This window comes from Lytechinus pictus, chromosome 11 (genome assembly GCF_037042905.1).
Source record: "Lytechinus pictus isolate F3 Inbred chromosome 11, Lp3.0, whole genome shotgun sequence".
Taxonomy (NCBI): Eukaryota; Metazoa; Echinodermata; class Echinoidea; order Temnopleuroida; family Toxopneustidae; genus Lytechinus; species Lytechinus pictus.
The window spans coordinates 5,722,455-5,739,761 of NC_087255.1; the positions used below are offsets into that span (position 1 = coordinate 5,722,455).

Sequence of the window (17,307 nt, forward strand, 5' to 3'; positions counted from 1 at the left end):
GTAAACTCCACCCCAGAAAGATAATTGATTTGAATCAATAGAAAAAAAAATCAAACAAGCATAATGCTGAAAATTTCTTCAAACTCCGATGCAGGGTGCTACATAACTTTTTTGAAGCACTTGCCCAGTCGGGCAAGTAAATTTTCAAATAGTTGGAAAATACTTGCCCGAGTATAGATTTCACTTGCCCGAAGAGATCCTTCAAAACAAAGTTTTATTGCTTCAAAATAAGTTATAGCCTTATAGTTTTACATACCATACCATTGACGGCTTTAAAAATACATTTGTCAACATGACTACTGATGTACCTTGTAGTTGTATTTCTTTTTTTTAATGATTTTTATCTTGAACATCATGACAAAATAAATGGTAAATATGCTCTTTAATCAATTTCCTAATCTCATATATTTTCCATATATTTTGGAGGGGACTAGGACACACAATAAAAAAAGGGGAAATCATTGAAAATAACCAGAGAAAAAAAAATTAAGAGAGGGGGAGAGAATGAAAGAAAAAAAGTAAGAAAGACAGAAAGGACGAAGAAATAAAGGAAGGAAGAAAGAAAAAAAAAAAGAAAGAAAGAGAGAGAGAGAGAGTGACTGCGGGGAAGAGAAAGATGGAAAGATAGGAAGAAAGAAGGGAAAGGAGGATGGAGAGAAAAAAAAATAGGAAAAAAAATGAGGAAGAGAAAGGAATGAATAAAAGGAAAACAAAAAAGAAAAAAGGTAAACAGACAGGAAGGAAAAGAAAGAAAATGAGAGAAAGGAAAGAAGGAAGAAAGAAAAGGTATAAGGATAGATGGAAGGAAGGAAAAGAAAGATACAACAAAAGACAGAAAGAAATGAAGGAAGGAATGAAGGAAAGAGATGAAGGAAGGCAGAAAGAAAAAATAAGGAAGAAAAGAAAGGATGGATGGAAAAAAAAAAGATCAAAAGAACAAAAGACACAAAAAAAGAAAATCAGAAAGAAAGAAGGAAAGAAAGGAAGAAAGAAAGAAGGAAAGAAAAAAAATAGAAAAAAAAACTGAGGGGAAGAGAAAGGAAGGAAAGAAAGGAACGAATAAAAAAAGAAAAAGAAAGAAAAAAGGTAAAAAGGTAAAAAGAAAGGAAGAAAGAAAAGAGAAAAAGAAAAGGTAAAGGATTGATGGAAGGAAGGAAAAGAGAAAGACAGAAAATGAGAGAAAGGAAAGAAGGAAGATAGGAAGAAAGAAAAGGTATAAGGATAGATAGAAGGAAGGAAAAAAAGAAAAGAAAGATACAACGAAAGACAGAAAGAAATGAAGGAAAGAGATGAAGGAAGGCAGAAAGAAAAAATAAGGAAGAAAAGAAAGGATGGATGGAAAAAAGAAAGATCAAAAGAACGAAAGACAGAAATAAAGAAAAACAGAAAGAAAAAAAGAAGGAAAGAAAGGAAGGAGAAAGAAAGAATGAAAGACAAAAAGAAAGGAAGGAATGAAGGAAAGAAAAAATGAAAGGGATGAAGAAAGTATAAAGGAAGAAAAAAAAGACAGAAGAAAAGGTAAAGAATGGATGGACGGAAGGAAGACAGTAAGAAAGAATGAAAGGAAGGGGAAAAAGAAGGAAGGATTAAACAAAGAGGTAAACAAAGGTTAGATGGAAGAAAGAAAAAAAGATAGAAAGAAAAGAATGACATAAAGAAAGACAGCTATAGTAACAGAAAAAATGAACAAAAGAAGAAAATTTATAAAGAAATAAAGAGATTCAAAAGAAGGAAACATAGGCAGAAAGAAAGAAATTAGAGAGGAAGAAAGCTCAAACTATCCTGTCATAAATAAAGAAGAAAATTTATCAATTTCCTTGGCTAAAAAAATAGTTACGAAAGAAACCAAGTTTATCAACATACACACAAATGCATATGTGGGACTGTCAAACAATGTATTTCAGTGTGTGCGATACAGACGCTCATTCGAAGCCCGATCTTTTTTAAGCATAACAGAAGTGAAAATTTCTCCTTTTACTGCTTACAAATGACAGAGCTACTCAAATTTTTAGGAAATATGGACATTACAAGAATTTTCATTGGTAAGAAATGTGAATTTTGACAGTTCTGTGGGAGATTTCTTCCAGAGCAAACTTCGTTCGTGCAGCACGTGCACCGTACTCCGTAGAAACTTAACTATATGCATCGGCTGTGTGGACTAGGCGCTAGCTACATGTAGCTAGGTATACTAGACTGCCATTGATTCTGTGTGTGTGTGTGTACGTCTCTGAGCTGTGTGTTTATTGCAGAAAATGGCGCAAAATTTGCAATTCGAATTATAAACTTTTTTGAAAGAAGAAATTAATGATATTGCTTTTTTTTGTCCCTTTTTCTTTTCTATATTTTGATGGTGAAATATGTGGAATCTTTCTAAAATATAATTTCCATAGGAGAATTTTGCTTGCCCAATTCGGGCAAGCAGTTTTTGTCTTTGCTTCAAAACACTTGCCCGACTCTAACTTTTACTTGCCCCGGGTAATCGGGCAAGCGCTTATGTCGCACCCTGCTCCGATGTAAAAAAAGAAAGTTATGACTTTTAAGTTTTTGCTTATTTTTCAGTTTTCACAAAACAGTTATATGCACAACTCAGTGACATACAAATGAGAGAGTCAATGATGTCCATCACTCACTATTTCCTTTGTTTATTTTATTGTTTGAATTATACAATATTTCAATTTTAACCTTTTTGACATTAAGACCAACTTTAATGAACTATAAAATGTTAAAACAATGGTAATACCACATGTTCAGGGAGGAATAAAATTACACTTTGTTTCACCTGACAATGAGGAGAAAATTAGAATACTTCATATTTCATAAAATAAAATACAAAAGAAATAGTGAGTGAATGATGTCATCAGTCCCCTCATTTGCATACCGACTAGGATGTGCATATATTAATAATAATAATAATAATAATAGCTGTATTTATAAAGCGCCTTTTGCCTGAGGATACAAAGCGCTGCTATTATTACCCCGGCTTTAGCTCGAGCTACCATCACCGGCGCTCAGTGCATGCAAGGAATTAATCCTGCCGGGTACCCATTCACCTCACCTGGGTCGAGTGCAGCACAGTGCGGATAAATTTCTTGCTGAAGGAAAACACGCCATGGTTAGGATTCGAACCCACGATCCTCTGTTTGAAAGGCGAGAGTCAGAACCACTAGACCACGACGCGTCCGCATTACTATTTTGTGGCATTAAGCGAAACATAGAAATGCCATTACTTTCTTACTTTACATTTGATTTTGATGAAATTTTCAGTGTTATGCTAGTTGGATTTTTCTATTTTTATTCAAATCAACGTTTTTGTTGCGGTGGACTTGTCCTTTAACATTGTACATTTCTAAATATATGTTGCATTTTTTTCTAAACTTTAATGGTGAAGAAAATCATTTTAGTTATCATTCCCAAATAGTATGTTAGGAATGAATGTAGCTCCAAATATGCAGTTAAATTGAATTTCTACTGTTTGAGTTTTTATGGCAATCTGCTACCCATAGCTAAACCGCAACCTTAGACCAGAGTTTGATTTAAACCTGAGTTTAGAATATGGGCCTATAAATCTTCTTTATTTCATTACTATTGTCCAATAGAATGATGCAAAACAACATGAATAAATAAATTGGCAAAAAAACAACTTAAATTGGTTCAATAAAATGATGTAAAACAATATGAACAATGAAATAACGAATACAGAAAATTTGTTCAATAAAATGATGCAAAACTACATGAATTATAATATCAGCAACAGAGGAAATTCATCTTACCCTGGAAATGGAACGTCTTCTGGTCTACTGTTACAGTGAAGGTAGAATCATCTTCGTCATCTATACCTATTATTGCACCCTGTTGAGAGCAAGAAAAAAAAAGTCTTCATTACATGCATAGAGAATCAACAACAACACAAATCTCCCGTACTTTGGCAAAAGGAAACAAGTTACATAAGTATCATTTGTTGTGAGCAATAAGCAATGTGTGTTCGTCATGTACATAGGCGTCAATGCAATTTAACAGCACATTTTCTGCAATATCTTTCCATAGAACGATAATTTCTTCCCCAAATTTTGCCTGAACCTGCAACATACAAATGGTGTTTCAGAAACAACAATAACTGAAATTTGACTGCTGTGTCACTTGCTTCCTTTTGCCAAAGTTGGGCAGAAATCTTTAAGAGTGAATTCCTCTGTCAGTAATCACGATTGCAAAATTATATCAAGTAAAATTCATGTTCTGGGCAGTGAGACTGAGAGGCAAATTGATTTCACCCGAGATCGTTCATGCACACCTACCTGTATTGTGGTTGTTTTGCTTTTTATATAACCAGAATCCTTTCAACAATAAGACATTAAATTTAATACACTGACGCTCATTTTATTCTTTAATTAGCAACGGTGGGAGGTGATGAAGACATTCAAGATATAGAGATAGAGATGTTTTCCAATCAACCATCCTTCTGTCCTTGCCCTGTTGTCATGGAAACAAGTGATGCTCTTGTCTTTTTTTTTTAATGTGGGCTCGTGAAGTCTGCTTACTTCAGGGGTATTTTCTATTTTAATTTCCTATTACTTTGGAAATGAGTGATGCTGTTTGTCTGTTTTAACATGAGCTCATGAAGTCTAATATCTAATTTATTATTTTTGTATAATGATGACTTTGTGGTATCAATACGGGTGGGTGTTTCATAAAGCTGTTTGTAAGTTCAGAGCAACTTTAAGAACGACTGGTGAACCTTTCTTACGCGCTTAACCATCACCAATGAATATACCGATCATCACAAGAAAGGATCGCCAGTTGTTCTTAAGGTCGCTCTTAACTGACGAACAGCTTTATAAAACACCCACCAGGCTAGATAAATTCAAGCCAATTTCAAGCTACGTTTGAAAATAATTATGGCCAGTAGTTTACAAAAATTGATGTACATTACATACACGCAGTCAACCATAATGCACATTATTTGGCATTATTTGGTGCCAGTACAACTGCGCATTATTCGGCTTAAAAGTCACAAAATGCATCTACAAGCGTTACTGCAAATAATGCTTATCAAAATTCTTGATACTGCCCAAACAGATTTTCAACGAAAACATAAAAATCAAAGAAGGGTTTTTCACCAAATGGAGAAAACCCCAATTATACCAAATGATAATGATTGTGGCCCAGTGGAGTGTTGTGGCCCAGTGGATTAGTCTTCTAACTTTGAAACAGAGGGTCGTGGGTTTGAATCCCAGCCATGGCGTAATTTCATTCAGCAGGAAATTTATCCACATTGTGCTGCACTCAACCCAGGTGAAGTGAATGGGTACCCGGCAGGATTAATTCCTTGAATGCACTGAGCGCTGAAAGGCAGCTCGAGCTAAAGCCGGGGTAATAATTACAATAAACACTGCGCCTCGGAATAGATTATTTCTAGATAGATGGCGCTATATAAATGCCTATTATTATTATCATGCTATCAACATGTATTTAATGTACCCCAACCTTAACTTATTCTGATCAACCAACATAGGCCCTAGTTATTTTTACTTTCACTCATTCTTTTAAACTGAATTCACCACCTGACATCGACAGTGAATAAATACCCATGAATCTGTTTATGATTTTCAGGCTGAGGAATGAGGTTTGATAATTTGATTACTTTGAAACATGTTCTGTTAAAAATGTTACTATGTTCTTTTCATTTATTTTTGTCACCAAGTTTAACAACTTGTTGTTCTTTTGGTAAAAAAAATACAATAGAATTGATCTGAATATCAGTATTAGTATTTTGCAAAGCCAATGCTAGTAATATTTTAGTCATTCATTACTCTCATCTCAATTGAATACCAGCCCAGGCTCCTACAAGTACATGTAGCATGTACTGAATTTAAAAAGAATAGTACATGCAGGGTTGTAATGAAAAAAAAAATTATAAAAAAAACAAATAAAACATTTTTTATTGTTTTAAAACGTTTTAAAAAGGTTTTTTCCCCAACAAATTATGCAATTTTCTGTATATCAATCAAACTATACAGTATGATTTAAGCTCTTGACATTTTAAATACATTTTTGGAGTAAGTAAGAGATGACTTCATTTTTTTTTTACTGAATTTCCAATAGAAAAGTTGATATTTTGCCAAAATTACTACATCATGGAAATTGAATGCTTAAAAAAAAGAACACCTAAAAGTAAGCTGACATTTCATAAGTTTAATCATACAATATACATGTAGATCTACATGTACATGTTGTCCTGGGGTATTTTGAGTCTTGTCAATCGGGGGGGGGGGGGCAACAAGAATTTGCACAATGATAGAAAATTAAATAATCTATGGGGTTTCAAACCTTAATTTTGAACATCAAATCAATATGCTTTAATTCATTTGAATCAATTACGCCAATTTTAGTGCATTAAATACAAATTTTGGTTTTCAACCCCTATTTTTAATTGAGGAATTCTGATCAAATGCATATTTGAAACAAAAAATCAGTATAAAAATGTCTTTGACTGTTTTTTTTATTTTCTAAAATACCGTTTTTCACTTTGTTTTTTTATCATTTAATGAAATTATTTTCAATAATTTTCCAATCATTTACGAAAAGTACAAATAATGATACAGATGCAAATTTTGGCTAGAATTCACATTGGATTTATATATGAAATCACTTTTTTAGAGCAATTCAGAGTCTGACATGCACTCGTGTAATATCATGACCGCACACACATGTATGCATCCCAAAAATAGTCTTGAAAGATATGATGTGGCCCGGTCGTGTTATGGATTTATCATAGCAATTTTTGAGGGGGCCATTAAGGTCCCCTGGGACTGTTAGGGTTAACTACAGTTTGCTAGCTGATTATCTTATACTATTTTAAGTACTTTTCTTCATCTTTACGAAGCGCAAAGTTTTACCTGCTTTCATGTGTACCTCGAGAGTATGATGTCAGTTTTACAGACTGACTCCATTTGTAAAATATTATTTATGATGCTTGTGCAACACTTCCATTTCATTCATTCATGCACAGCAAAAAATGCGGTGTTAACCGGTGTACATAGAGGACCACACCAGTTATTTTACACCGGTGTTAAATTGACAGTGTTAGTTCAGCACCTATAGGTGTTATTGCAACACCTTTGGTTGTTACATGTACACTCTTTGGTGTTATACCGGTATTCAATCTCTAGGGTGTAATTTTAACACCAGAGGGTGTGGTCCTCTATTAACACCCACTGGTGTCAGTTTTAACACCACAGTTTTTACAATGTGGATTGATGTGCACAATTTAAAGGGAGGAAAGGAACATGACATAGCAGTGGAGAAGAGGAAAATAAAGGGGGAAAGATAAGAGGAGAAAAAAGAGTGGTTTTGATAAAGAGTTTAAGTTAATTAGAAGAAAATAATACTACACTTAAGAAATAAAAGTATTCTTTTTAAAATTAATCTTAAATCCCATCCATGCAAATTTAAAACACACAAGTCTATGCGGTGTTTTAAAAGACATTAAAAAAAAAAAAACGGGTGTTTTAAAATGTGTTTTAAAACATGTTTTAAAACACACTGTTTAAAAACATGCCAACTCTGGGTACATGTGGACCTATGTATTTTAAAACAAATACATAATTATACACTTACCATTACATCTGGCACCCACGTCATATCCATACCAAATCAATTTAATTGATATCCTTTCATGAAATCACCATCTTGCTGAGGTTTTAAAGGAACTTTAAAGAGTAACTTTGAATCAGTCTGTATGTCAGTTGTTTCATGGTTTCTGTTTATTCGCTAACTTTCCGATCCTTGCACATTATGAATTCAAAATTGTGCCATTCTGTTCCGTTAGTAGCTCCATGGTGCGAGTGTCTCAAACCTTGAACAATTCTTCTATTTCAGGAATACTGCTCAATACATCCTATTAAAGATCACTGACACGTGCAAATATACTGTGAAAAAATCAGTCAGACTTCTTGTAGTCTATGTATTCCAACAACCAACTCAAAAGACAAACTCCAACTAATCCTTTATACATTGCACACAGGTTATTTTACAGTCTGACATTCAATGTTAATGTTTACTATTCTAACTCTGCACTCAAAGAACAATACATATATGAAATCATTGAACTACAAGTACATGCTCAAGTTTTATATCAGAACTGGGGAGCGTTTCATGAAAGGACTTGTCGGACGTTTTATCAGACAAGTCCCATTTTATCCGACAGTTACTATGGTTTACATGGTAACAGTGCCTCTAAACCAATCAGATTCAAGGAAAGTTGTCAGATCTGACAACCTGTCGGACAAAAATATTGATGAAATGCTCCCCTGAAGGCAAAGGGCAGAAGTCGGCCAAATCCAAATCGTCAACTGTACAAAAAATAGAGGGATACATGGAAACACATAAACAATGGCAATCAATATCATAAACCAGACAAGCAACTCAAATTATCAATATTTTCAACAAGAAAATATGAACTTCCACAACATTTGTAGATCATCAAGGTCTCACATACATGAAGCAATGTCGAAGAGTTGGTGCCCTAGACATGAATGACCTTTATACCAAAGAAAGTGTTTTCACAGCTTTTGTATAATTACCAAGGATGGGACTCTCAGGAGCTTCTATTTCAATTTTCAAATTCATTTACAGGTATTACGATATCTCTCTAAAAGAACCAAGATACACTACATCGAGAATCAAATCAATCAAATTATTCCAGCACAAAATAAAACGACAATGTCCATTGTAAATAAGAGTGTAAAATTTCCATGTCCTGACTTACATGTACAGGGAGCTTTTCATGAAGTGCCTCCTCATTGATTTCAATGGCAAAAGCACTTTTAACCAATCAGATGCAACGATTTCAGTAGCTTATAACATGTATAAACAAGATGAAACATCCCTTGCTCATTCCCCATGAAACAATGTCACTGCACATGTACATCCCAGAAGCAGTAAACACTTGACTATTCATAATCATTACATCACCATTATCAAATCAGACCTGGCTTTCACAGTCAAGAGAAGCCTTAAGCTTCATTATTACATCACCATTATCAAATCAGACCTGGCTTTCATACTTATAGTCAAGAAAAGCCCTTAAGCTTCATTATTACAAATCAGACCTGGCTTTCATACTAGTCAAGAGAAGCCTTTAAAAGCTTCATTATGTCACTCTGTAGCCTATCTTGCTGGTACATGCAACTGAACAAAACGAGTGCAATTTTTATTCCAGTCCTACCTAACCAACAAAATATCAGAGAGATACCACTATTGAAAAAAAAAGAAAACTCGAGAAGGGTGAATTACCAATTAATTACTTGAGATTCGCAGTATCCATCCGCATATCCTGTCCTGTGTTTGGAAGGTGATCCCAAGGTATTTCTTATACTGCATGTACTTCACACTTCTTTTAATTTTTGAAATAGCAATTTAACCATGGCACACCTCTTCATGACAACTTGCTTTAATAGGTCAATCCAGATTCATTTTGTGGAGCTGCGAAAGGAATTATCTGAATTACCAAGTACATGAAAAGCAGATACAATCTACATGTACATGTAGGTGAAGACACTTCTGAACTTGCTGTTCAAAGTCTATCCGGGGGGGGGGGGGGGGGGGGGGGGGGGACACTCAGTATATAATGCGTGTTGGGTATGTGCCGCGGAGAGGACCCCCAATTTTACACTCAAATTTCCGTTCCAAGGCATAGCATTTTTATCTTATTGAGAAAAAGAACAAAGAAAGCCTCTCCAAAGCACAGCATTTTCTTCTTATCGAGAAAAAAGAAGAAAGAAATCCATTCCAAAGCTTCGCATATTTTTCGTTACGCCGTTCCGGCCGCATTGATCCGCTACAACGAGCTGCAATGTGGTGAAGAGCTCTTTCCGACCATCGCCTCTGCGCGAGCACACCCGCCGCCCGTGCCGCCGGGCTAGTTGCATGCACGTATACCCGTTCCATAGGGATGCATACGCACTCACACGCAGGCGACCCGTTCCAAAGACCCCCATTTTCACAAACATTTGTACATGTAGCTCCAAAACCCGTTCTGAGGACCCTCATTTTTACAATAAGCCCGCTCCAGAGCCCCCGTTTTTTGTCTCACCCGCGGCACACACCTACTATTTTTGGGGTCGAGTACCCCCCCCCCCCCGGGAGTCTATCTTTCAGCACACAGTAGACTCCTGTACATGTGAACACCACAGAGTATCTAGAACCACAATTAGGAGTTATATGCATTACAGATCTAGATCTAGTCATCGAAATCTTGGAGAAGACACTGCTGAACTTGCTGAAGTCTATCTTTCACCACACAGTAGACTCCTGTATAAAACCATATGTGTACACCACATGGTATCTAGAACCACAATTAGGAGTTATATGCATTTACAGATCTAGATCTATTCATCGAAAACTTGGAGAAGACACTGCTGAACTTGCTGGAGTCTATCTTTCACCACACAGTAGACTCCTGTATAAAACCATGTTTACCATGAGGCGCCGAATGTACCAATATTATATAGAACAATTATTTGTTATATAATCATTATTTATTAAATAATAACTATTATTTATATATAATTTACATTTTATTTGTAAATAACTACTATTATATAAAATATCATTTCTAATTATTTATATATAATTCCAAGTAATACTTCAATATTTGTAAATAATAATAGTTCGACATTCCATTATTTATAAATAATGATTATTTGTTTTTCATTATTTATAAATAATGATTATTTGTTTTTCATTATTTATAAATAATGATTATTTGTTTTTCATTATTTACAAATAATGATTATTTGTTTTTCATTATTTATAAATAATGATTATTTGTTTTTCATTATTTATAAATAATGATAATTGGTTTTTCATTATTTACAAATAATGATTATTTGTTTTTCATTATTTATAAATAATGATTATTTGTTTTTCATTATTTATAAATAATGATAATTGGTTTTTCATTATTTATAAATAATGATTATTTGTTTTTCATTATTTACAAATAATGATTATTTGTTTTTCATTATTTATAAATAATGATTATTTGTTTTTCATTATTTATAAATAATTTGTTGAGTTTTCCATTATTTATAAATAATGATTATTTGTTAAATAATGAAAACGTCTACTTCATTATTTATAAATAATTTTTTCGAGTGCACCATTATTCTCATTATTTATAAATAATCATTATTTAATGTTCGAGTTTTCCATTATTTATAAATAAAGATTATTTGTTAAATAATGAAATATCTACTTCATTATTTATAAATAATAATTTAGTTTCAATATCCCATTATTTATAAATAATCATTATTTATAAACAATTTTTACAGTTTGCCATTATATACAAATAATCATTATTTATATACAAATAACCATTATTTATTAAATAATGCCATTATTTATTAAATAATGCCATTATTTATTAAATAATGGAAAACTCGCTATAACATGCAAATGTGGGACCGCCCATGATATGAATATTCATGATGTGATTTCCTTTTTCGTGATTTTTCTTCACAAATTTTTGTCCATTTCCTCTTCATAATGACATTTCTTGAAGCAATTTTCTAGGGATATGGTCTGATTGTAATATTCTTCATTTTCTATATAACTTCGTCTTCGTAGAAATATCAAAAAGTGTAATTTTATACGATTTTTCCTACAGTTCACAATCCCCATAGGCGCGCGTGTACGGTAGGGACAACCGGTGAATCGACGGAGTGCTCTTCATCGAAATACTACGTTGGTTGGTCCCCGGAAGTGGCGGGCGGAATTTAGCCCGAATCCTCGATGGAAGTCGATCAAGTGCATATGAGCTGAGAGAGTGAAATATCAGTGTACTTGTACAGGCCCTTCTACTTTTTATAAATATTTCTTGTTGCTTTTTTTGTTAAGTTAATTTTTCCTGGTGTAGAGATAAGTTTCAGTTCTAATAATGCACTTCAAATACATTTTGGAGTGTCTGTTTGAGGCGTTTGGGGCGATTTCACCCTGGCCCCAAAATGCTCGCAACGACAATACGGGGGCATGATGACCCCTAAATTTTTAAAAACTTATTTTTCTATTGAAAATTATCACAAAATTCACCAAAAGTGTGCACGAAAGCCTTCGTATTTCACTTTTAAAACTCCAAAAAGTGCCCAAATGACAAGCTTGGTCTCTTCGCTGTGTCGCTTCGCTGTGTCGCTTTCAACTTGAGAACGTTTACGCGTCTGCTTCCCCCCCCCCCGTCCTCCGAAAGAAATTATGTATACGGCCATGCTCTAAAGAGCCTGGCACATTGATTTATGTATACTTCATTTTCATTATTTTTATCACATTATCATCATGGCCTTACGCAGAATTTTTTCCGGGGGGGGGGGGGGGGGTGGGGGGAGCAGGACGCGCGTAAACTTTCTCATAAAAATCTTGAAAAAGCGAAGCGACCAAGCTTGTCATTTGAGCTTGGTCGCGTCGCTGTCTCGCTTTCAAGATTTTTTTGAGAAACTTTACGCGCGTCCTAGCTGCTCCCCCCCCCCCCCGGTAAAAATTCTGTGTAAGGCCATGATGATAATGTGATAAAAATAATGAAAATGAAAAGTACATATAAATCAATGTGCCATATGCTCTTTTGACTTTTGGCCGTTCACAGAATTTCTTTCGGGGCCGGGGGTGGGGGCAGACGCGCGTTAACGTTCTCAAGTTGAAAGCGAGACAGCGAAGCGACCAAGCTTGTCATTTGGGCTTGGTCCCGTGGCTGTCTCGCTTTCAAGATTTTTTTGAGAAAGTTTACGCGCGTCATGCTCCGGCCCCGGCCCCCCTGGAAAAAATTCTGCGAAAGGCCATGTTGATAATGAGATAAAAATAATGAAAATGAAAGTATACATAAATCAATGTGCCAGGCCCTTTAGAGCATGGCCGTATACAGAATTTCTTTCGGAGGAGGGGGGGGGGGGGATATATCGAAGCAGACGCGTAAACGTTCTCAAGTTGAATGCGACACAGCGAAGCGACCAAGCTTGTCATTTGGGCACTTTTTGGAGTTTTAAAAGTGAAATACGAAGGCTTTCGTGCACACTTTTGGTGAATTTTGTGATAATTTTCAATAGAAAAATAAGTTTTTAAAAATTTAGGGGTCATCATGCCCCCGTATTGTCGTTGCGAGCATTTTGGGGCCAGGGTGAAATCGCCCCAAACGCCTCAAACAGACACTCCAAAATGTATTTGAAGTGCATTATTAGAACTGAAACTTATCTCTACACCAGGAAAAATTAACTTAACAAAAAAAGCAACAAGAAATATTTATAAAAAGTAGAAGGGCCTGTACAAGTACACTGATATTTCACTCTCTCAGCTCATATGCACTTGATCGACTTCCATCGAGGATTCGGGCTAAATTCCGCCCGCCACTTCCGGGGACCAACCAACGTAGTATTTCGATGAAGAGCACTCCATCGATTCACCGGTTGTCCCTACCGTACACGCGCGCCTATGGGGATTGTGAACTGTAGGAAAAATCGTATAAAATTACACTTTTTGATATTTCTACGAAGACGAAGTTATATAGAAAATGAAGAATATTACAATCAGACCATATCCCTAGAAAATTGCTTCAAGAAATGTCATTATGAAGAGGAAATGGACAAAAATTTGTGAAGAAAAATCACGAAAAAGGAAATCGCATCATGAATATTCATACCATGGGCGGTCCCACATTTGCATGTTATAGCGAGTTTTCCATTATTTAATAAATAATGGCATTATTTAATAAATAATGGCATTATTTAATAAATAATGGTTATTTGTATATAAATAATGATTATTTGTATATAATGGCAAACTGTAAAAATTGTTTATAAATAATGATTAATGGGATATTGAAACAAAATTATTATTTATAAATAATGAAGTAGATATTTCATTATTTAACAAATAATCTTTATTTATAAATAATGGAAAACTCGAACATTAAATAATGATTATTTATAAATAATGAGAATAATGGTGCACTCGAAAAAATTATTTATAAATAATGAAGTAGACGTTTTCATTATTTAACAAATAATCATTATTTATAAATAATGGAAAACTCAACAAATTATTTATAAATAATGAAAAACAAATAATCATTATTTATAAATAATGAAAAACAAATAATCATTATTTGTAAATAATGAAAAACAAATAATCATTATTTATAAATAATGAAAAACCAATTATCATTATTTATAAATAATGAAAAACAAATAATCATTATTTATAAATAATGAAAAACAAATAATCATTATTTGTAAATAATGAAAAACAAATAATCATTATTTATAAATAATGAAAAACAAATAATCATTATTTATAAATAATGAAAAACAAATAATCATTATTTGTAAATAATGAAAAACAAATAATCATTATTTATAAATAATGAAAAACAAATAATCATTATTTGTAAATAATGAAAAACAAATAATCATTATTTATAAATAATGAAAAACAAATAATCATTATTTATAAATAATGAAAAACAAATAATCATTATTTATAAATAATGGAATGTCGAACTATTATTATTTACAAATAATGAAGTATTACTTGGAATTATATATAAATAATTAGAAATGATATTTTATATAATAGTAGTTATTTACAAATAAAATGTAAATTATATATAAATAATAGTTATTATTTAATAAATAATGATTATATAACAAATAATTGTTCTATATAATATTGGTACATTCGGCGCCTCATAGTTTACACCACAGAGTATCAAGAACCACAACATGATATGCATTTACAGATCTACACCAGGATTCATCAGAATCTAAGCAAAGACACTGCTGAACTTGCTGAAGTCTATCTTTCACCACAAAACTAGACCCCTGTACATGCATACACCACAGAGTATCATCAAGTACCACAATAAAGAAGTTCCGCATTTTATAAAGCAAGAACCAGTAGTCATCAAAATCTAGGTGAAGACACTGCTTGGTTTGCTGAAGATTCTCTTTCACCACACAGTAGACTCATACAAAACATGAAGTTTATGCATGTACACAACCACAGTACCAAGTACCAAAATACAAAAGCAGGTACCAAATGTAATCTAAAATATTTAGGGGAAGACAATGCTGAATTTGCTGAACTGAGTCTCTCTTCCACCGCACAGTAGACTCCTGTAAAACATCCATACACCACTGCAACAAGCTGTCCCTCAGGTTAACCTCATTTTATAAATGATTTACTTCACCTGAAGGACACCTGACAATACTAGAAACTGCTCAATGGAACAACACGTACGCATAATCGAAAAAACATAATAATTGGGAAATTCTTAATGCCAATAAAAACATCCTCAGACATGATGAATAACGGTGAATTCAACCAGGCATACAAACTCCCTTTATCATTTTTTTTTATTCTCTCTTTTTTGAGGGGAGAAGGTATTGTAAATTTACTTTAATATTTGAAGTGTGTCAACAGAATCAATACTACTCTATAACAATTTGGAGAGTAAGGAATAATGCATGGTGATTAACAGACAGCTTTTAAAGGTCAAGTCCACCCAGAGAAATGTTTATTTTGATAAATAGAGAAAAATCCAACTAGTAGAATGCTGAAAATTTCATCAAAATCGGATGTAAAATAAGAAAGTTAATATTTTTCACAAAATAGTGATATATCAGTGACATGCAAATGAGACAGTCGATGATGTCCCTCACTCACTATTTCTTTTGTTTTTTATTGTTTGAATTATACAATATTTCATTTTTTTACATTTTTGACAATAAGGACCAACTTGACTGAACCATATAGTATTCAACAATGCTAATTCCACATTTTCAGGGAGGAATTACATGTAATTGTTGTTTCACTTGACAATGAGGAGAAAATTAGAATATTTCATAAAATAAAACACAAAAGAAATAGTGAGTGGATGATGTCATCAGTCTCCTCATTTGCATACCGACCAACAGGTGCATATAACTGTTCTGTGAAATTAAGCGAAACTTTGAAATGTCATAACTATCTTATTTTACATCTGATTTTGATGAAATTTTCAGTGTTGTACTTGTTGGATTTTTCTCTTTTTATTCAAATCAACTATTTGTTGGGGTGGACTTGTCCTTTAAATGTCAAGTCCACTCCAACCCCCCCCCCCCCCAAAAAAAAAAGAAGCTGATTTGAACAATCAGAGAAAATTATACAGGCATATCACTGAAAACTGTAAAAATATTATGATAAAGTTCATAATTTCCAAGTTACATGTACTATGGACAACATGGGTGATGTATGTATACACAAATGAGAGAATTGATGATGTCACACACTTTACTGTGTTATGATATTTCCATTTTGCATATATTTGACAATAATAAAGGACATTATCATCACTGAATCACAACGCGTTGCAATGATGGCTATTCCATATGTTCAGGGAGGAATCTTTCACTTTATAATGAATAAGTATTTCATAATAAAGGACCCAAGAAATAGTGGGTGGGTGACTTCGTGGTTCCATCATTTCACCCGGGGAGGGGGCTTTCATTGATGAGTGGATACCATGCGCGACCATGGGGTCTCGAAAAGCACCCTAAACAAGTATTTTCCATATTTTGAAAATGCACCCCTTAAAGGACAAGTCCATCCCAACAAAAAGTTGATTTGAATAAAAAGAGAAAAAGCCAACAAGCATAACACTGAAAATTTCATCAAAATCAGATGTAAAATAAGAAAGTTATGACATTTTAAAGTTTCGCTTAATTTCACAACAGTTATATGCACATCCTGGTCGGTATGCAAATCAACATTTTTCTTGGGTGGACTTGACCTTTAACAAGTATTGGCATGCATGTGAAACCCTACCCTTAACAAGTATTTGAAACAAAACGATACCCTTGGCAAGTATTCCCTGAATTGAACCCCTAAACAAGTGCAGTGATATTTTAATTGTTATGTCACTGACGTTGGTCGTCGGTTTTACCTTCACCTACATCATTGGGTTTAGTACAGCCCCACCTCCCACATCTCAACCAAATCGTACTCTAAACACATGTATAAAACATTTTAGTCTTAATTTTTTACACCCTCGTAAATTTTACCCCAAACACGTAGCTTTCCTAGCATGCCTAACGAAAATAGATATCCTTTTTTCATTATTTTAGTGTTTTTGACACTCTTATTACGTAATGTGCCCTATCTTGAAAAAAGACATACTTTTTACGTGTTTTTTGGGTCGCGCATGGTACATTGTATCCACTCATCAATGTAAGTTGAAAAATCACACAACTTTTATGCCAATCAATGGGCATTGGGCATTGTGCATTT

At 33.7% G+C, this 17,307-nt stretch overlaps 1 protein-coding gene across 2 annotated transcripts in view; it reads right to left on the reverse strand.

Annotated features, from left to right (window-relative positions):
• Positions 1-9,006, reverse strand: part of LOC129271424 (oxysterol-binding protein-related protein 9-like) — a 52,048-nt gene extending 43,042 nt beyond the window's left edge. Inside the window, exons 1-2 of one of the 2 annotated variants that reach the window (XM_064106492.1) lie at positions 8,765-9,006; positions 3,771-3,849 (exon numbers count right to left, since the gene is read on the reverse strand). Coding sequence is in view for 1 of the 2 variants with exons in the window: in XM_064106489.1 (XP_063962559.1) it covers positions 3,771-3,849; positions 7,615-7,644 (109 nt within the window). In the remaining variant the exon portion in view is untranslated. Of the gene's footprint in view, positions 1-3,770; positions 3,850-7,614; positions 7,728-8,764 lie in introns of those variants that run through there. The other variant, XM_064106489.1, reaches the window with a different exon arrangement.
• Between the last annotated feature and the right edge of the window lie 8,301 nt (positions 9,007-17,307).